This window comes from Dictyostelium purpureum, assembly GCF_000190715.1.
Source record: "Dictyostelium purpureum unplaced genomic scaffold DICPUscaffold_24, whole genome shotgun sequence".
Classification (NCBI taxonomy): domain Eukaryota; phylum Evosea; class Eumycetozoa; order Dictyosteliales; family Dictyosteliaceae; genus Dictyostelium; species Dictyostelium purpureum.
The window spans coordinates 1623-22165 of NW_003519361.1; the positions used below are offsets into that span (position 1 = coordinate 1623).

Sequence of the window (20543 nt, forward strand, 5' to 3'; positions counted from 1 at the left end):
ATGAAAATAGCGTTAGTAGCGGTAGTAGCGGTTGCAACAATAAAAACAGTAATAGCTTTTTAATTAATAATGGTAATATAACACTTCCACCACCATCATTATATAGAAATTTAAATAAAGAGAAATTTAATTAAAGAGGAATTAAAATCACCACCAAATTATATACTACTACATTTAAAAAAATTAAATATCGGTAATATTCAAGAGACATTAGATAAGTTTCATAAACTCTCAATCAGTTTTATATAGAAGAAAGGATGTATATAGTTTAATAGTTAAATATGCCCTGATTTTTCGATCCACTATCATATCAATCCATTAGACATTTAAATGTTTTAGGATAAAAATTTATTTCTAAAATAGTAATATGTCATTACAGAGAAAATTTTAAAAATAATTCTACCAAATCTAATTTTTCATCAAATGTTTCACCAGTTTACAATTATACAGGGTTAAAAGAGCATCAACCTAAAAAAGAGAAAGAATAGATAAAGATCGTATTGAAAAAGAAAATAAACTATAATTTTAGAACTCAAGAGAGTATAAAAATAAATAATTTTTTTTTTTATTTATTATTTTTTTTTAAATTATTTTTATTTTTATTTTTATTTTTAAATTAAACTAATTGATTAATACTAATAGTATAAAATTCTTTTTTTTTTTTTTAATTGATGTAATTAAAGAAACATGTGACTCTACTGAAACCTTTTTTTGAATGAAATTAGGTCTTCTAAATATTTATATTTCTTTGAATTATTAAAAAAATGAATTAATAAAGAGTTTTTTATAATATATGATGATATTAATGAAAATATTTACAAAAACTCTAAGTATTGTCTTGGTCTTGCTGCTATTGCTTCTGGTTGTTTTTGTTGCTGTTGTGGTTGTGTTATTATATGATCACCTACTTTGTATTTCTTGGTATGTTCATTTTGTTTTCTAATTTGTCTCTGAAAGCAGCTTATTTTTTAATGGCTATGTACTGCTAGCTGATGATGAACTACTATATGATGAACCGCTATTTGATGAACCACTAGCCAATGATGATTTACTATCTGATGAACCTCTTGAAGAGTCCTCTAATGCATCTGAAGAGTCTTTCCAGAAGGCCATATTCTAATATTCACTTTTAGATATTAAGACACCATCTACATTATTAAATTGTGGTTGTTAGTTTGATTTATTTATTTTGATTTAATTAAATATATGAGAGTAAGTTGCAATCTGTATAGATTTTAATTTTAATTTCTACAATATTTGAACAGTTCTAATACCTGGTAAGTCTGATTATAAGTTTGCATTTATAAAGTAGAAAAAATGGTGAGAGATGCCAGTAGAAGGATGAAGCATAGTACTATATGGGAATAAAGCAATACCAATTAACTGTGGTGGAACATTTGTATTGTCTCTTTTACAATAAGATCTAGGTACTTGTGAAATAAGATGAATGAAACTTTTCTGTTAAACCATATGTTTAAGTATAGCAAGGGAAATTTGGAGATACTATAAAGAATTTGTTTATTGAAACGATGACTTCATTTATGAAACTTGAACCTCTATCAGATACTAAATTCTTTGGGGATCATATTTTAAATATATTTGATAAGCTAAAACCATTGGACTGTTTCACAATTTGAACAATATTTACGAAAGTTGAAGTTTACCCTTTTCCTTATCTAAACTATTTGTGTTCTATCACTGTTGCTTGGACCAAGGCAAATGTATTGAGATTCATATAAATAGTTGATAAGAATGAATATCTTCATTAGTGTTTAGTTGGATCTAAGTTTAATCTTTTTTTTGCCAATGTTTTTTTCATACATGATAACAGTGTACTAGCGTCTATAAGAGCTAAACGGTACATCCATTAACGCTTTTGAATTTTTACATGAACTTGTAATCGATTTGAATTTTGCTTTATCTGATTTACTCGAGATTGAAAGACTTTGAAAGACTTTGAGTTTCTGCGACTTTGTGACTTTTTATTTGATATTATTTTTGAGACTATTATAATATAGAAGCAATATTTTGTGGTTGGATTTATTAGACCAAATCTTTATATAATTGATTAAAATCCTTTCATTCATAATATCGACGACAGCAGATCCTGTTGGAGTATTGAATGGCATGTTTTAATTGTTAAATCTGTCTTTTGAAAAGTTATTTTAATTTATATTAGTAATTCTGTTTCTATTCCTACAACGATGCCATTTTCTATATATATAAGGGTTTGTTGCTGTTGTTGTTTTAAAATAATGTATTGATTTACTTACTTATTCTCGAAAGGTTTAAAACATATTTGAGTAATGTTATAATTATTATTATTTATTAGATGTGGTATAGTTTACATTATTAAAATTATTTATGTGTTTGTTTGTTTGTTGTGATCGAAAAAAATAAAATAAAAAAAAAAAAAATTAAAAAAAATTTTATTTTTTTTTTTTTTTTTTTAAAAAATATCGATTTTTAAAAATAAATATAATTTTAAAAATTTAAAATGGGACTCCATAACGTGTTGATATTTACTAAAAATTGGGGGTATACTTTTGAAAGAATTACAGACAACACCCAAAGACAGCATATATGAAAATAAAATAAGAGAGTAATTAAATCAGGTATTATTCCCCTACTGTGATAACGATAATTGATAAAAACTGAAGATAATAATAATATTTCAATCACTATTAAAAGCTTAATAAACACAAAAGTAATAGTAATTAGTCATTCTGTTGCAGAAAATATTTTAATTAAAAAGTGAAATTAGACTACAACGAAGATTGAACCTAATAACATCACCAGCAGTCTTAAATAAAATATTAATTAAACAACAAAGCACTACGATCAAAAAATTAAATAAATAAAATATTTTAATAACATTAAAAATATACAAATAAATAAATTTTTTTTTTTTATTAAATATTTTATTTTTCTTTATTATAATCAAATAAAATATTGTTTATTTTTATTAAAATTCTTTTTTTTTTTTTTTTTTTTTTTTAATACTAAATAGTGAATTATTTGGTGATACTAAAGAGGAGTATGGAAATGGAGATCGGAATGATTCTAATAAAGAAGTTGATATTTGGATTTGATATATAAATAAACATATGTTTTTTATATACATAAAGACCAATAGCAAAGGCGGCAATAAAGATGGAACCTGCAACTATAATTGGATAATTGGTACTACCTTTTACATATTTAGCAATAGAATCAATTGCAATAAATGGTAAACCACTATTACTATGAATATTTAAACGACTGATTTCACGTGATTTTTGTTTACCTTCTTCTTCAGTTGGTAATTTTATAAATTGAATATGAACATATGATGGTTGACGGCAAAAGAATGGAATTTTAATTGAATGGGCTTCTGGTAATGGGCTGCTAATACTCTTTTTGTTTCTAATAGTCACAATAACATTTTGTGGATCATTTGATTGTTTTTGACAAGTGACTTTGAATGAATTATTATCACCTGGAGTGATTGAGAGTGAGTTTTGTTCATTATTATCTGATGAGATAGTTTTAGAATAAATCTTTGGTTCTAAATGCCATGTCTCTTTACCACCACAGAAAGAAACCTCGGCCGATGAACCTAAACTTAATAAAAATTCTATTTGATCAGCTGGTGGAGAAGCAAAAATACGAATTTCTTCTCTCATTCCATTGTATTGAACTGAAATAACAGTTGAGCCTTCTTTTAGAGCCAAAAATTCACGAGATGAACATATGTCACTTGATATCTTTTGTTGGTCAACCTTTTCATGTGGTAAAATTTTGAAAATGGAATCATCTTTAACTTTCCATTCTAAACTATTAATTGAGCAAGATTCGAAATGAACTCCATTTGGTAAATGATTTGATAATAATTTAGTTGAGAGTACTAATTTTTTACCAACTTCGACCTCTACTTGAGATGATGAAAAAACAATTTGGTCTGGTTCTTGAACAATGACAATAGATCTAGCACAATTATTATTAGAAATAACACCTTTAGAATTGACATCAACAATGGATGTATTTCCAACTTTTGGATTCCAAATATAAGTTGGAGTTGAGTTTGGAAAATCTATAAAAAAAATTAAGGTTAATATTTATTATCCAATATTTACTTTTTAAAAAAGTTATATTTTTAGTTAATAGTTTATAGTTTATTTTAGTACCTGGAATGCAAATTGAAGAACTTGGATTTAATTGGGGTGTTTGGGTAAATCTTGATAAAAAAAATATAACTAAAAATGATAGAAATAAAATTTTATTTACTATCATATTTAGTTTGATTTTATATAAATATATATAAAATATATAAATATATAAAATAATAAAGAAAGAAAAAGTTGAAAAAATAAAATATTGAAAAATGTGTGAATATTATTTAATTAAAATTATAAAAAAAAAAAAATATTATTGTGTTGAAAAATTGTAAAAATAAAGCTATTATTTGTGTGAATAAAATAATAAAGAAAAAAAAAAAAAAATATTTTCTTTAATTCAAAAAAAAAAAAAAAAAATTAAAATAATAAAAATTTATTTATTAAAAAGAAAGAATTGTTTAATTTTTTTTATAAAATAAAGAAAATAATTAAAAAAATAATTGTAAAGCAATATTCTAGTTTATATCTTTTTTTTATATTATAGATTGATCATTTTTTTTATTTGATTTCGATTTTTTATTTAATTCTCTTTTAAATGATACCCAAAACATTAAACTAACTTTTTCATTGTAAAAAAATGATTTTAAAAAAATAAAAAAAAAATTAATTAAATTGATTATTTGTATGTTTTTTGAAACTAAATTTAAAGAAATAATTTTATATTATTAATTTAATGATTAGTTTTATAAAAAAAAAATAAAAATATGTGTTTTTTAAATAAATTTGAATTGTAAATAAAAAATAAAGAAGATTTTAAATCCACAAGTTTTTCATACAAATAAAGCTTTGATGCTCATTAAAAATAAATTTTAAACTTTTTATTATATTTTTATATTTTTTTTAACTAAATTTGTTTAAATAAAGTTATTGTTGTAAGTTATTTCTTGGGGTGAATTATCTTTCACAAATTTACCAATATATAAAAAAAAAAAAAAAAATTTAATTTTCATTCTAAAACTATAATAATACTATATTATAAAATGTCAATTATTAGTAAATATTAATTCTATAATTAAAATTTAAAATATAAATATTAACATTTATTTTTTTTTTATTTATTTTAATTTTATTTTTTTAATTTTTCATAGAATCTCTTTCATCATTGAACCCAGTTAACGGTGCCTCATCTAAATCAATGTTAAGTTCATCTGGAAGTGTCTCATTCTCTGATAATGAATCAGTTTGGTTCGGTAATAGCTTAAGTGGCAGTTCATGTGGTTTCAATCCATGTTTTAATTCATGCAGTGATGGTTACAGTAACATTATTAATATTAATATTGATATTGGTAATCGTCGTAGAAGATGCTGTTAAATTTACTCTAAAATAAATTATATTTATATATATTACCTTAAATTGATTCGAGTAATTATATTTATATTTTATCTGTGAAAAAAAAAATAAATAAAAAAATAACGCTTAAAAAAAAATTATATTTATTTTTATTTTATTTTCTTTTCTTTGTATTTTTAAATTGATTCCATCATCTTTTTTATCGAAATTGGTGATGATGATCAAACCATTTATTTTTTCCTTTTATTTATTTTTAAAATCTAATTTAATTTTATATCTAATTTTAATTTATATTATTATTTATATAATTTTATTTTTTTTATTTTAGTTCACTGAATTTATTAGTTCTGTACTCTAGAAGATGGTTTGGCAAGTAAAGTTGGAAGAACTGCAGATATATCTCCAAACTGGTAATGGAGGTAAATGTTGTGGATGTACCAATGGTGAGGTGTTGTTATTTTTATTAAATGGTGATGGTGGTATTAAATTATTTGATGATGATGGTGTATTTTTTTTTAAAATAATGAATTTAATTTTTGGTTTGGTTTAATTCGAACACCAATGGCATTGTTATTATTGGCACTAACTAAAAAATTTGGTGAGGATTTAAATTATTTGATGTTAAATTAGCACTGCCACGTCTAAAAACTCTTGTAAACACGGTTTAAATGATTGATTGCTAATTTAGATTGCTTCTCTTGAGTAGTTGCTATATTTATCTATTTATCTTAAAATATTTAACTTTTCTTTCATTCTTTGTCTTATCTCTTCTTCGATATTTTCAATTTTAAATTTTAATAATTGAGTATTTTCATTTCTAACTGTTTCTAAATGAACCTTTTGAGTCAGAAATATCTAATTTTCAAAGTTGTTCAGCCTGTATCATCATTTTAATTGGAAGATCGTCATCGAGATTTCATATTCTAATATTCACTTTTAGCTATTTAGACACCATCTACATTATTTAATGGTTTTAATTGATAAATATATCTTTTGAATATTAATAAAAGTTAATTTAATTTATGTTTGTGGATCTGCTTCTATTTTCTATATTTCTTCAACGATGCTAATTTCTATGTGTGTGGGTTTGTTGTTATTATTATTGTTGTTGTTGTTTTAAAATAATGTATTGATTTCTAAATTGTTCTAAAAAGGTTTTAAACATATTTCGCTAATGTAAAAATTATTATTTTTGGTTTGATGTAATATATTTTATATTATTAAAATTATTTGTGTGTGTTTGTTGTGTGTTGAAAAAAATAAAAATAAAAATAAATAAAAAAATTGGGAAAAATTTAAAATTTTTTTTTTAAAATTATTTGAATTTTAAAAATAAAAATGGCGGTAATGTGTGTTTTAAAAAATCTTATAAAAAGATGCCCATAATTTTACTACACATTTTTAAATCTACATATTTTTATTTTTTACTCAAGAAATAGTTTTAATAAATTTTATGTATAAAATAAAAAAAAATTAATAATAATAAATATAATAATAAATAAATAGTAAACAAAATAATAATTAATTATTTATTTATGTCAAAGTATACCTAATCAATGGCCCGTAAGGGAACAGGGGTGTGACATTCACATAGTGTTTGGCATCGTGGTAATCCTCCGTTTTTTAAACCATATTTCCTTAATATAACGGATATATGCCCGGGCTATATCAAATCTTTATATTATTTAGTGTGGACCTCTTTAAAAAACTGACAGGTGAATGGCATAGATATTAATTATATTATTATTTTGAACTATTTATTTATTTATTCATATAATAATAAAACAAATAAAAAACAAATAACAGTGAGCGAGCTTTAAAATTTATTATCAAATACTGTAATTTTATAAATATTAATATTTTTTTTTTAATTAAAAATGTATTTTTTTTTTATTTTCAATATACTTTTTCATAAAATTAATACCTTTTTTGTTTAAAAAAATAATAATTAATAAAAAAAAAAAAAAATATTATAGGTAATCAATATTTGCAAAGATTCAAGAAAAAGAACTAAACAAGATTCAAAGTAGCAAGTATGAAGATTCAAGAAAATGAAGTATCAAGGCTAGCTTGGTAATTTGATGGGTATAGGTTGGGCCCTCTTGGTATATGTATTCAGAGATAAATTATCAAATTTTCAAGAAGATTCAAGGTTATCGAGTATGAAGATTCAAGTGTGAAGTATCAAGACTGGTTTGGTATATTGATCTGTATAATCAGACATTTTTTTTATGGAAAAATCGTAAAAATTAAAAAAAATCTATTATTTCCATATGTTGGAAATAATAGATTTTATAGACCAAATAAGATACAAGTATTGTTCCAGAAGAATCAAGCTTAGCATCATCAATAGAATTAGAAAAGATTAAGTAAAATGCAGAAATTATTAATGAAGCAATTATTTATAGATTCAGTAAAAAGTAATAAAGATGATAATAAGAGTGAAGTATCTAAATCGAAAAAGGTAATCGATGAGTATAAGAATATAGAAAAAGTTATAAATATTTACTAATTAAACTAGATAGTTATTAATAAAAAATAAAACTATTCATATAAAATACAATAATTTTTTTTAATAATTATGAAGTCGAATTTCAAAAATTAATAATAAAATTAAAATAAAAGTAAATTAAAAATAAATTTTCATTTTTAATTTAACTAAATTTTTTTATAAATAGATAATAATAATATTTATTCTTCAGAATTAAACTTATAAAGTATTAAAATATATAGAAATAATATTTGAAATTAAATAATATTTTTTTTTAAATCATTTTTTTACAATTAGCTAGGTATTCAGGATATCATTTAAGAGAGAATTTAATAAATTTTTCAAATCAAAATATAGAATAAATTATTATTCTCAATTTAAAACTATAAAAATAAAAAAAAACCTATACAGCTATATCAAATTAAATAAATATAAATTAAAATAATTTAATAAAAACATTATTAAACAATTGAATATTTTTTAATTTATTTTTTTAAAAATTTTTTTTTAAAAATTTTTAAATTTCTTTTTTTTTTTTTCATTTATTAAAATTAAAGCTTTCATTCACTCACACTCTTTTTTTACATCCAGCTTATATTTTTTTATACATTAAATTTATTTTTTTATTTTTTACACTTATATACATTTAATTTTATTTTAAATAATTATTTATTTTTTTAAAAAAAATGATTCATATTTTATTATTGTGCATTTTTTTATTTATTGTTGTTGGTGCCATTTTTTATTATTGTTTTGGAAAGTTCATCTTCAAGAAAAACAACCGTTGCCCTTGCCGTTGCTCTACCATTAAAGGGGAATACTGCCATCATTGTGCCTTTAATTCCGATTTCAGGGATAAGGTATATGTAGAAAGTCTACATCTTGGATACGATCATAGAAACTATCGTGACAGACTAGACGGAATACACTCACTTGAAAGATTTATGCTCTATGATGAACAAGTACAACAAAATCTAAGACTATACCAACAACAAACAAGACAACAACAACAACATGAACTACCATATCAACAACAAATGAACCTAGAACATCACCAGATAATGCAACTACGTCAACAACAACAACTAGAAAAACAACAACTATACCAACAACAAGAACAAGAAAGACAAAGACAACAACAATATCAAAGATTTCAACAAGATTTTCTATTTTATCAAATTGGGGAACAACATCTTCAACAACTAGAACAACTACATCAACATAAGCTACAAAGACTACAACAACAAAAACAACAACATTTTTTTTGGAGATACTTTTAAGTAATTATTATTTAAAAAAAATTCTTTAGTTGATGTAATATTAGTTGTACCGAACAAATGGGTATGTGTGCTTATTCTAGGTAGTAAGCCAATTAAAAACAAGATAGAATCAAATCAATAGAAAATTAAAAGTAATTAATGAAGAGTTCAAGTAGTTGTTTGTAATTAATGTGTTAAACCATCTCGTTGTATTTGCTAAAGTAATTCACCATTCATTGCCACCGTTGGTTCTCAAAGATGATAGAAAGACATGTTTCGCTATAGAGTAGTTCAGTAAAAAGAAAAGTATTTGTGCAATTCCAAAGAGTTTTGAATATTATGGAAGTAGAAATAGATCGTTTATTAAAAGCAACTCCAAACAATATTACTCCAATCATTTTTTCAATGGTAAAATCACAATTTGCTGATTTAAACTCATTGAAATCAAATTGATGATCAAGTTCAAGATTTTGATGATTTATTAGTTTCATCACCATAATAAGAACCAGAAAAGAAAATGACATTTTTCAAATAACTATAATAATGAATCATCAGCTTCAGAAAATTTACAAGAAGGACATAAAGAAAAATCATCACCCAGCATCACCAATTGACTCATCATCTTAAATACAAAAAGAAAATATTCATCGTACTGGCTATGTACCAAAAGTTGTAAGAGCTCAACAATATAATAAAGATGAAGATGAAAATGAAGAAGACCTTTTAGATTTTGAAACGGATTAATATTGAAATCGAAGGCGATTAAATTAATAGTTTTGATAATTCATTCTATATTTCTTTTTAAGAAATAGATGAAGACCAAATTATTAATAAAATCGTTTCATTCTATGTTTCAATTATTAAATCGTTAAATTTAAGAAAGTCAACTTCATCATCCAAGAAACAAATCACATCTTTATCAACATTTCAAATAAGAATAGCTCCAGTTCTTCCGCAAGCAGGGGTCAATTGAAAAGAAGAAATAGATTTTAAAGTGGCATTATCCAAAGAAAAAGCAAAAAGGGAAAGATGGAATAAAAAACTAAATTAACACCTCAAGTATTGTATATGGTTTGGAACCCAGAATTTCCTATAATATCAATATAAATTAATATTGAAATTTAGTTGTATATTACTCTAATAGTACAAGATAAATTTATTTGAATCTCAAGTAGAACAAGCAGTTCATTATAAGAAGAATAGAAAAGAATTGAAATCAAAAAATAGTATAGTTTTAAATCTAATTATTTTCCAGGATTAATTCAAATGATAAGTAAAATTTTCAAGTCTTTTAAAAAAAAGAAAATAAAATACAAACAATTATTATAATTTAAAATTTTAAACTAAATAAAATAAAAAAAATTATTACTGTATTATGTAATATAAATTTTTGATATTTTTAATAAAAATTATTACTACATTATTTAATATAAAGTTTTGATATTTTTAATAAATTTTATTTTAGACAACTATTACTTTTTAAGCTATAATAATAATACCATCTGTTTCAGTATCTGTTGAAAAGCTGATAGGAACAACCAATAGAATTGGTTATTATTTTTTTTAAATTTTTTTTTTTTTTTTTTTTTTTTTTTTTGTTTTTTTGTGTTGAAAAAAAAAAAAGTAAAAAATTTTTATAAAAAAAACAATTAAAAACCAAATTTTGGGAATTAAAAGGGGTGAAAAAAAAAAAAAAAAATTTGTTTTTAAAAATAATTTTTTTTTAAAAAAAAATTAAAAAAAAAATAAAAAAATTAATTTTGAGTTTTTTAAATTTTTTTTTTTTTTTTTTTTTTTTTGGTTTTTTTTTAATTTAAAATATAAAAACTAAAATATATTTATAAAAAAAACAATAAAAAAACAAATATATGTAAATGAAAAGAGTGATAAAAAAAAAAAAACAAAATAAGTTATTAAAAATAATTTATTTTTCAAAAAAAATTAAAAAAAAAATAAAAAAATTAATTTTGAGTTTTTTGAATTTTTTTTTTTTATTTTATTTATAGACCATCATATACTGAATGTATTATTATGGTACATAATGAGGTATATATAATTACAAAAGTTTTGCACTACCTTCTGTCTATCAGTTAAGAGTTGCTGAATAAAAAAGTAAACACATGTATTAACTATTTAAATTAGAAATTATAATACAGGCAGATGATTATATTAATAAAATCTAGAGATATTAAGCTTTTTTTTGAGACTAATAGAGATGTAAATTTAATTAGTTTACTATACGAAAAGAAAAAAGAACAGCTACACATGTTTGATTTAGTAGAATGTGCATACTATTTAGATAATATAGAAGCATTGGAGTATTTCCTATCAATGAATGTACCAACATTTTTACCAAACTACACAAATAATAATAAAAGTTTTTCAATATCATCGATTAAATCATTAGAATTACTATTAAAATATCGAGTAAATATCATAGAACCTTATAATATCAATATCAATAATAACAATAACAATAATAACACAACATCAGCTTCAGCTTCATCATCATCATTCAGTTTAAACAATAGTAATAATAATAATTATACAATAACAGTAGCATTAGCATTCAGTTTAAAAAATAGTTATAGTAACTATAATTTAAATAGTAGTATTAGTGAATATAGCAATCTAAATAATAATAGTATCAGTTTAGCCCGAAGGGCAAGTTGTAGTAGTATAAGCAGTTGTAATAGTAATGATAGCAATAAGCGGTAGTTGCGGTTGCAACAATAAAAACAGTAATAGATTTTTAATTAATAATGGTAATATAACACTTTCACTACCACCATCATCATTAAGAAATTTAAATAAAGAGAAATTTAATTAAAGAGGAATTAAAATCACCACCAAATTATATACTACTACATTTAAAACATTAAATATCGGTAATATTCAAGAGACATTAGATAAGTTTCATTCAAACAGAGCGGACCACCCAAAGATTACCTATGAAGCAAAAAAGAAATATCTCGAGTATTCAAATATTGAAGATATAGAAAAACTATTTAGAGCAATCAGTACATATTCTGCAGGTATACCATTCAATAAACTCTCAATCAGATTTATATGGAAGAAAGGATGTATATAGTTTAATAGTTAAATATGCCCTGATTTTTCGATCCACTATCATAGCCAATCCATTGGACATTTAATTGTTTTAGGATAAAAATTTATTTCGGCTAAAATAGTAATATGTCATCACAGAGAAAATTTTAAAAATAATTCTACCAAATCTAATTTTTCATCAAATGTTTCACCAGTTTACAATTATACAGGGTCAAAAGAGCATCAACCTAAAAAAGAGAAAGAATAGATAAAGAACTTATTGAAAAAAAAAACAAACTATAATTTTAGAACTCAAGAGAGTATAAAAATAAATAATTTTTTTTTTTATTTATTATTTTTTTTTAAATTATTTATATTTTTATTTTAAAATTAAACTAAGAATTCCGATGGAATATCAATTTCGATTACTATATAGGAAGGTTTTACTACATTGACACTTGATTGAACCTTATTTTCCATAATTTTTTTATTTTAAACCAATAAATCAGTAACACCAGGTAATTTCATAGCAATAGATTTTGAACTATCGGTATTTCCAACTTTTGGATGACCAAATATAATTTGGATTTGGCAAAGGAATGCAACAATATTTGGCCCAGCAACCAATAATTCTCTTTCGAAACCACTCTATAAATATTTCTTCTCTTTTTCGATTCTGTCAGCATCTGCTTGTTGAGCTAATGCATCCAATGCATTGACACCTTTAAATGAAGCTAAATTATTTGCAAATCTTTTACGATCATCATCATCTTGACATTGACCACCTTGAAGACGTACACTTTCAAATAGATTTTGAGTGAGTGCACCAATTTTTCTAGCTGCATCCATAAATTTACTTTGTAATTCGGGATCTATAATTAATCTTGAGGAACTTTTAGAGTCATGTAATAAATCTTTAAATGAATCTGAAACTGAATTGACAGCGGCGAAAATATCCATTTCTAAATCATCACCCTCTTGATTACAAAGTTCATGTAAACGATTGGCTTGTTGCATATGGTGTAAAAGATCTTTGATTACCATTTGATGAGTTGCTTCTAGATTACCTAAAGTATTTGAAGATATTGAGAAACATTACCATTAATAGTACCAAACTCTTTTTCTAAACTTAAAAGTCTTTGAAGTTCTTTCCAATCTCTAATAGAAATTAATTGTTCACAAAGTTGATCATTTTGTACTTCGGCTGTATAGTGGTCGTTAATGCTTGTCATCTCTTGAAGTCTCTTTCTTGCAGCAGTGCTTCACGTTCTACGAGTTTCAATGCTAATGCTTTGTTTTTATCAATTCCTTCTTGTAAAAGTTTTCCAACTCTTCGATTCTAGTGATTATTTTAGTGATAACTCTGGTTTTGCCTTGACTATCGGTAGCTCCATTACTTTTGGCAGTTTGTAGCTTTGGTGGTGATGCAGCATTATCAACAATGACATTAGCTTCTATCTTTTCGAGGTCAGGTGGAGTACTAGTTGAACATTGTATAGTTGGGACATCATTATCATCAAATGTAACCCATGGGAGAAGATTGTTGTGGTGATTGGTTTGTAATTGCAATTCCTGTGTGGTTTGGTTACTGTATTCTTGATGCGGTTGTACAACTGGTTGCACTCTACCAACGAACGATCCTGATCTCTTACTATTACCTCTACTGCTAATTGACAATGATCCTGATCTACCTTTGCTTCCAATAGCATTTCTTAATTGTAAATCTATAATCTCTGTACATTCTTTTTCAAACTGCTTGCCTAACTCTTCAAATTGTAATTGTAACTTTTTAACCTTTGATCATCATTCCTATCAAAACCATTTGAAAACTCTTTTTTATATTATTTATTGTTTCATAAATAATATAATTTTGTTGTTGTTGCTGCAATAATTGTTGTTGTTGTATCATTGTTTGTTGTTGGGTTAAAAGATTTCAATCTTGATACATTATTTGATCCAAATTGACCCTATATTGAGTTATTATCCTGTTGTTGCATGGAGCACGAATAAATACTGGTGTTGGTACTGGTACAGGAATTTGTTCTGGTTGTGGTAGTTTTTCAAAAACTGGTGGAAGAGTTGGTTTAGGTTTTGGATTTGGTTGTTCTTTAACTTGAATTTGGTGATGTTTGGGTGTGACTATTATTTCTTATTGAGGACTGCTTTTGGTTTAGCAGTATATTGATTTTTAACTATTAATTATTATAATATGTTTTAATATTAACTTTCTTAAAGGCTTCTAATAACTGAGGACTGATTATTGATTTACCGAGTTAATTAATTTTTTTATATATAGATGACTAATATTGGGGTATTTAATATATTTGATTGTTTTTTTGAATTATTTGCTAAAATCCTGTTTTGATAATGGTTCATAACCTAATACTGAAAAGATTTCGGGTAGGCCAAACTCTAATATTCACTTTTAGCTATTAGATGATTTCCTCGAGATTGAAAGACTTTAAAATTCTGCGACTTTGTGACTTTTTATGATAGTTATTGATATTAATTTTGAGATTATTATTATTATTATGTTCGTAGTTGGATTGGTATTTACTATTATTTGTAAATATTATAAAATCTCTTTTAATAGGTTCGCTGTGCATTTGATAAACATAGTCTAAATATTTATTGATTAAAAACCTTTCATTCATGATATCGACGACAGCAGATACTGTGGGGGTATTGAATGGTTTTAATTGGTAAATATGCCTTTTGAATATTAATAAAAGTTAATTTAATTTATGTTAGTAACTCTGCGTCTATTTTCTATATTTCCTCAACGATGCCATTTTCTATGTATATGGGTTTGTTGTTGTTGTTTTAAAATAATGTATTAATTTACTTACTTGTTCTCGAAAGGCTTTAAACATATTTTCAGTAATGTTAAAATTATTATTATTTACTATTGATTGGATGTGCTATAGTTTACATTATTAAATTATTTATTTATGTTTGTGTTTGTTTGTTGCAATCGAAAAAAATAAATTAAAAAAAAATTAAAAAAAATTAAAAAAAATTAAAAAAATTATTATACACCCATTTTTAAAATAATATTTTTAAAAAAAAATCTAAAAATAAATAATTACAAAAATTTTTTTTTTTTTTTTTAATTTTTTTTATTTTTTTTTAATTTTTTTTTTTTAATTTACAACAAACAAACATACACATAAATAGTTTTAATAATACAAACTATGGCATATCCAATCAATAATAATAATAATATTAATGAAATATGTTTTAAAAACTTTCAATAACCTTTATAGAACAAGTAAGTAAATTAATACATTATTTTAAAACAACAACAACAGCAACAAACCAATATGCATATAGGAAGTGGCATCCTTTAAAGAAAAATAGAAACAGAAATACTAACATAAATTAAATTAACTTTTATTAATATTCAAAAGACAGATTTACCAATTAAAACCATTCAATACCCCCAACAGTATCTGCTGTCGTCGATATCATGAATGAAAGGTTTTTAATTAATAATATAAAGATTTGGCCTATGTTTATCAAATGCACAGTGAACCTATTAAAAGAGATTTTATACTATTTACAAATAATAATAATAAATACCAATCCAATTATGAACTATTACCCAATAATAACACAACAAATTGGTATTGCATAAATTTAATAATAGAGTACAATATTTAAATACTCCAATTTTAGTCATCTATATATAAAAAAAATAATAGTATTAACTCAGTAAATCAATAAATCAATAAATCAATAATCAGTCCTCAGTTATTAGAAACCTTTAAGAAAGCTAATATTAAAACATATTATAATAGTTAAAAATCAATATAGTATCAAACCAAAGGCAGTTCTCATTAAGAAATAACAGTCACACCCAAAAATCACCAAATTCGACTTATTACCATATAATTAATAAAACGCCTCACATTTTTCAGTACCATCGCTGCGGGTGCTGCTGCAGGTTGTGCTACTTCGGGTGGTGAAGGTAGCACAGGTGGCACAAGTGGTACAGGTGACACATGAACAAGTGGATCAACTAGCATATCAACAGGTATAATAGCAGATAACTCTTCAGACTGGAAAGATTCTTCAGACTCATCAAATAGCAGATCATCATCAGCAGTGGTTCATCAGTTATCGGTTCATCAGATAGCAGTTCATCAGATAGTAGTTCATCATCAGCTAGCAGTTCATAGCCATTAAAAAATATTTTCACCATCTCCCAAGCTTCAAATTTCTAATTTTATTCAAACTATAAAAATAATATTAATGTCTCTGTCATATGAGCATACCAAGAAATACAAAATAGGTGATACAATAATACCACAACATCAACAACAACCAGAAACAATACCAGTTAGAACAAATCATTAAAGAATTGAGTAAACGATATAAGCTGCTTTCAGGCAAATTAGACAAAATGAACATAACAAGAAATACAAAGTATGTGAACATATAATAACACAACCACAACAGCAACAAAAACAACCAGAAGCAATAGCAGCAAGACCAAGACAATACTCATATAAACCTTGTGCACCAAGACTACCTGAAAAAAAAATTGTATGTTGTATTTCGACATAATTGACCCTAATCTAATTTGAGAATGTGGATGCATCCTCGAATGATTATTTATCTCAATAGATACTTTAGAGAATAGAAAATTTATGGTTTATTAAAAAAGGTAGAAGTTTTTGGAAAAATCAAAACATTAAGAATAGGGCTAAAATTAATCAACAAAGAAGTGTAACTTTAAATTCTCTTATCAAAAGCAGAAAACGAAATTAAAATTCCCAAAGGTTATATTAAGGAGTTAGAAATCTTTTGATGATTCCCCTCGTTCATCTGGTTTACAATCTGCTTCAATTGCCTCCGTCATTAGAGAAAAAGATCAAGTATTAAAAGTAAAATACATTTCATTAGAAAAGCAATTATTTAAAAAAGAAGAGGAGAAGAGAGCTTTTAGAACAATTAGAATTTGCCCAAGATCTTCAATCCGAAAATCACAATACTAAATCAGAGATTACAATTCTTCAAGATAAATTCAGTAAAGAATCTTTCAACATTGGCCATGATACTCTAGTTGGTGTATCAAAAGTTTCACCGAGTTCTCGTACTGATAGGGGGATCCATCAGCATAGGTTTCTAAGAAAACTGATGAATTCGAAGAGAAAGCAGAACAAATAAATCCACTAAAAGCGGTAGCATCAAATTAATCAAAAATCTAATGTTGGTATTTCAAATGCAGGTGCTAATAGTTCACCAATCATCTCATTGAATACTTCAGAAGAAATCAATGGTTATAGAATCAAAGAGATTGAACATGTATTTGAAAGTTATAGAATTGCAAAAGAGAGAGAATTTAGCAATGGAAAAAGATTTAAAAACCAAACAGTTTATAGAAAGTCAAATAAATAGCAGTAGATCCAAGAAATCTCGATGACGAGCTTACAACTGAAATGATGATACAGGTTGAACAACTTAGAAAATTAGAAAACACAGCATTAAATTCCAAATAGCTCATCATCAATTTGGAACTCATTATTTAAAAAAAAATCACCATCATCAAATAATTTAAAATCACAAACACCATTTAATAAAATAACAACACTTCACCATTGGTACCTCCACAACATTTACCAATACCAATTTGGATATAAAATATCTCTGCAGTTCTACCAACCTCACTTACCAAACCATCTTCTAGAGAACAGAACTAATAAATTCAATAAACTAAAATAAAAAAAATAAAATAATATAAATAATAATATAAATTAAATATAATTTTTTTTATAAGTGATATTTTTTTTTTTCACAGATAAAATATACTCGAATCAGTTTTAGGTAAAATATATGTAAATATAATTTATTTTTAGGGTAAATTTAACAGCATCTTCTACGACGATGACCAATATCAATATCAATATTAATAATGTTACTGTTACCACTGCATGGATTAAAACATGGATTGAAACCACATGAACTGCCACCTAAGCTATTATTGAACCAAACAGATTCATTATCAGAGAATGAGACACTTCCAGATGAGCTTAAATTTGATTTAGATGAGACACCGTTAACTGGGTTCATTAATGAAATAGATTCTATGAAAAATTAAATAAAATAAAAACAAAAAAAAAAAAATAAATGTTAATATTTATATTTTTAAAATTTAAATATAGCTTTATTAATATTTACTAATAATTGACATTTTATAATATAGTTTTTTTATTTTTTTAATATATAGTTGGTTTTTAATTGAAATGAAAATTAAATTTTTTTTTTTTTTTTTTTATATTTTGGTAAATTTGTGAAAGATAATTCACCCAAAGAAATAACTTATAACAAGTTGAATTTAATAAAAATTAAACAACGAAATAAATTAAATTTTTAGGTCAAAGCATTATTAGTATCATAAAAACAGTAAATTTATAATCTACTTTATTTTTTTATTTCAAATTTAAATTTATTTAAAAAAACACATATTTATAATTTTAAATATAATTTTAATTTTTTTTTTATTAAAATTCATTAAATCATTAAATAAATAATCTATTATTATTACTTTAAATATAGTTTTATAAATTATATAAATAATCAATTAATTAATAATAATAATAATAATAATAATAATAATAATAATTTTTTTATTTTATTTAATTTTATTTATTTTTTATTTAATTTTTTATTTATTTTTTATAATTAATTAAAAAATATTATTTGTATAATTTAATTGAATAATTAAATCGAACAATTATAGTTTCTTTAGAATGAATATTAAAATAAATATTTATAGTTATTATACTTTCCTTAAAGTGGTCTTTTAGATTATAAATTTAATTATAAAAACTATTATTATAAAATCTATAGTGGCTATTAGTTTAAAATTATTATTATTTTAATTTTTAATAATGATGTTCGAAATTTCTAATTCCTTTATTAAAATTTGGGGAGTGTGGTAAATTTCATTTTTTTTAAATTAAATTTTTTTTTTTTTTTTATTAAAAATTTTTTTTTTTGTGGTGTGTGGGGGAAAATTTTTTTTTTTTTTTCATTTTTATTTTCGTTTTATCAATATACATTTATTTTATTTTTTATAATAGCCAAGCGAACAAACAAACAGGTAATTATATATATATATATAATATGTGATAAAAATAAATACTAATTTTATTTTTTTTTTTATTCCTCAGCATTCATTGTTTTGGTCCTCAGCATTATCCTCTTCAGCATTCATCTTGGTCCTCATCATCATCATCATGAGCATCCTCACCGGCATTCGTCTTGGTCCTCAGCGTTATCATCGTCAGCATTCATATTGGTCCTCATCATCATTAGCATTCATCTTGGTCCTCATCATCATCATGAGCATCCTCACCGGCATTCGTCTTGGTCCTCAACATTATCACCATCAGCATTCATCTTGGTCCTCATCATCATTCATCTTGGTCCTCATCAGCATCCCCACCGGCATTCATATTGGTCATCATCAGCATCCTCACCGGCATTCGTTTTGGTCCTCAGCATTATCATCATTAGAAGCATTCATCAGCAGCATTTATCAGCAGCATTCATCGTCAGCATTCATCTTGGTCCTCATCATCATTGGCATTCATCTTGGTCCTCCTCATCATGAGCATCCTCACCGGCATTCATCTTGGTCCTCATCATCATCAGCATCAGCTTTCATAAGCTGCAGCATCATCAACCCTAAAACTTTAGAAAAGAACTTTTAGTAAATCAATAATAATCAATAATTTTATAAAAAAAAAAAAAAAAAAAAAAAAAGAAAAAAAGAAAAAAAAAAATAATAATAATAGAATCCAACATTCCCCATTTTTCTTTTTTTTTGTGGGAGAAAAACTTTTTCCCCCGCCCGGCAAAAATTTTGGGACCTCAAAAATTTTTATAATTGAAATAATTTTTCTTTTTAGGGGATTTAAAACCCATTTATCCAAAAAAAAAAAAAAAAAAAAGAAAAAAAGAAAAAAAGAAAAAAAAAAAAAAAAAAAAAAAAAGAAAAAAAAAAAAAGTTTATAAATATTATATTTTTGTATATTTTTTTTATATATTTTTTTGAATATATTTTTTGGATATATTTTTTGTATAACCAAAAAAAAAAAAAAAGAAAAAAAGAAAAAAAAGAAAAAAAAAAAAAGTTTTTAAATTTAAGGATATATTTTTTTTTTGCATATTTTTTTGTTTTATTTTTTTGGATATATTTTTTTTTTGGCTTTTTTTTTTGAAAATATTTTTAGATTTATTTTTAAAAAAACCAAAAAAAAAAAAAAAAAAAAAAAAAAAAAAAAAAG

The 20543-nt window shown here is 23.9% G+C and overlaps 7 protein-coding genes across 7 annotated transcripts; 5 read left to right on the top strand and 2 right to left on the bottom strand.

The window, feature by feature from the left end:
* Nucleotides 1-3014: 3014 nt before the first annotated feature.
* DICPUDRAFT_75345 (uncharacterized protein) lies at nucleotides 3015-4272 on the bottom strand (the record flags this gene model as incomplete). The annotated part of the gene is made up of 2 exons (XM_003284362.1): nucleotides 3015-4072; nucleotides 4116-4272. 2 exons carry the CDS (start codon nucleotides 4270-4272, stop codon nucleotides 3015-3017), a joined length of 1215 nt encoding a protein of 404 aa, XP_003284410.1.
* Nucleotides 4273-5137: 865 nt separating this feature from the next.
* Nucleotides 5138-5469, top strand: DICPUDRAFT_148157 (uncharacterized protein; the record flags this gene model as incomplete). The annotated part of the gene is made up of 2 exons (XM_003284339.1): nucleotides 5138-5150; nucleotides 5246-5469. 2 exons carry the CDS (start codon nucleotides 5138-5140, stop codon nucleotides 5467-5469), a joined length of 237 nt encoding a protein of 78 aa, XP_003284387.1.
* A 3156-nt stretch (nucleotides 5470-8625) lies between these two features.
* Nucleotides 8626-9219, top strand: DICPUDRAFT_75346 (uncharacterized protein; the record flags this gene model as incomplete). The annotated part of the gene is made up of 1 exon (XM_003284340.1): nucleotides 8626-9219. One exon carries the CDS (start codon nucleotides 8626-8628, stop codon nucleotides 9217-9219), a length of 594 nt encoding a protein of 197 aa, XP_003284388.1.
* Nucleotides 9220-11229: 2010 nt separating this feature from the next.
* DICPUDRAFT_75347 (uncharacterized protein) lies at nucleotides 11230-12514 on the top strand (the record flags this gene model as incomplete). The annotated part of the gene is made up of 4 exons (XM_003284341.1): nucleotides 11230-11244; nucleotides 11404-11912; nucleotides 12031-12281; nucleotides 12390-12514. 4 exons carry the CDS (start codon nucleotides 11230-11232, stop codon nucleotides 12512-12514), a joined length of 900 nt encoding a protein of 299 aa, XP_003284389.1.
* A 96-nt stretch (nucleotides 12515-12610) lies between these two features.
* Nucleotides 12611-13917, bottom strand: DICPUDRAFT_91300 (uncharacterized protein). Its single transcript, XM_003284363.1, has one exon. The coding sequence runs from the start codon at nucleotides 13288-13290 to the stop codon at nucleotides 12895-12897; it is 396 nt and encodes a 131-aa protein (XP_003284411.1). The 5' UTR covers nucleotides 13291-13917; the 3' UTR covers nucleotides 12611-12894.
* Nucleotides 13918-16651: 2734 nt separating this feature from the next.
* DICPUDRAFT_75349 (uncharacterized protein) lies at nucleotides 16652-17649 on the top strand (the record flags this gene model as incomplete). Its single annotated transcript, XM_003284342.1, has 3 exons — nucleotides 16652-16674; nucleotides 17181-17344; nucleotides 17480-17649. 3 exons carry the CDS (start codon nucleotides 16652-16654, stop codon nucleotides 17647-17649), a joined length of 357 nt encoding a protein of 118 aa, XP_003284390.1.
* A 1493-nt stretch (nucleotides 17650-19142) lies between these two features.
* DICPUDRAFT_148168 (uncharacterized protein) lies at nucleotides 19143-19867 on the top strand (the record flags this gene model as incomplete). The annotated part of the gene is made up of 3 exons (XM_003284343.1): nucleotides 19143-19189; nucleotides 19335-19354; nucleotides 19425-19867. 3 exons carry the CDS (start codon nucleotides 19143-19145, stop codon nucleotides 19865-19867), a joined length of 510 nt encoding a protein of 169 aa, XP_003284391.1.
* Nucleotides 19868-20543: the final 676 nt, after the last annotated feature.

What these genes read in the sequence shown, in the direction of transcription:
- DICPUDRAFT_91300 (XM_003284363.1), bottom strand. Translation starts at nt 13,290, where the DNA reads ATGGTAATCAAAGATCTTTTACACCATATGCAACAAGCCAATCGTTTA.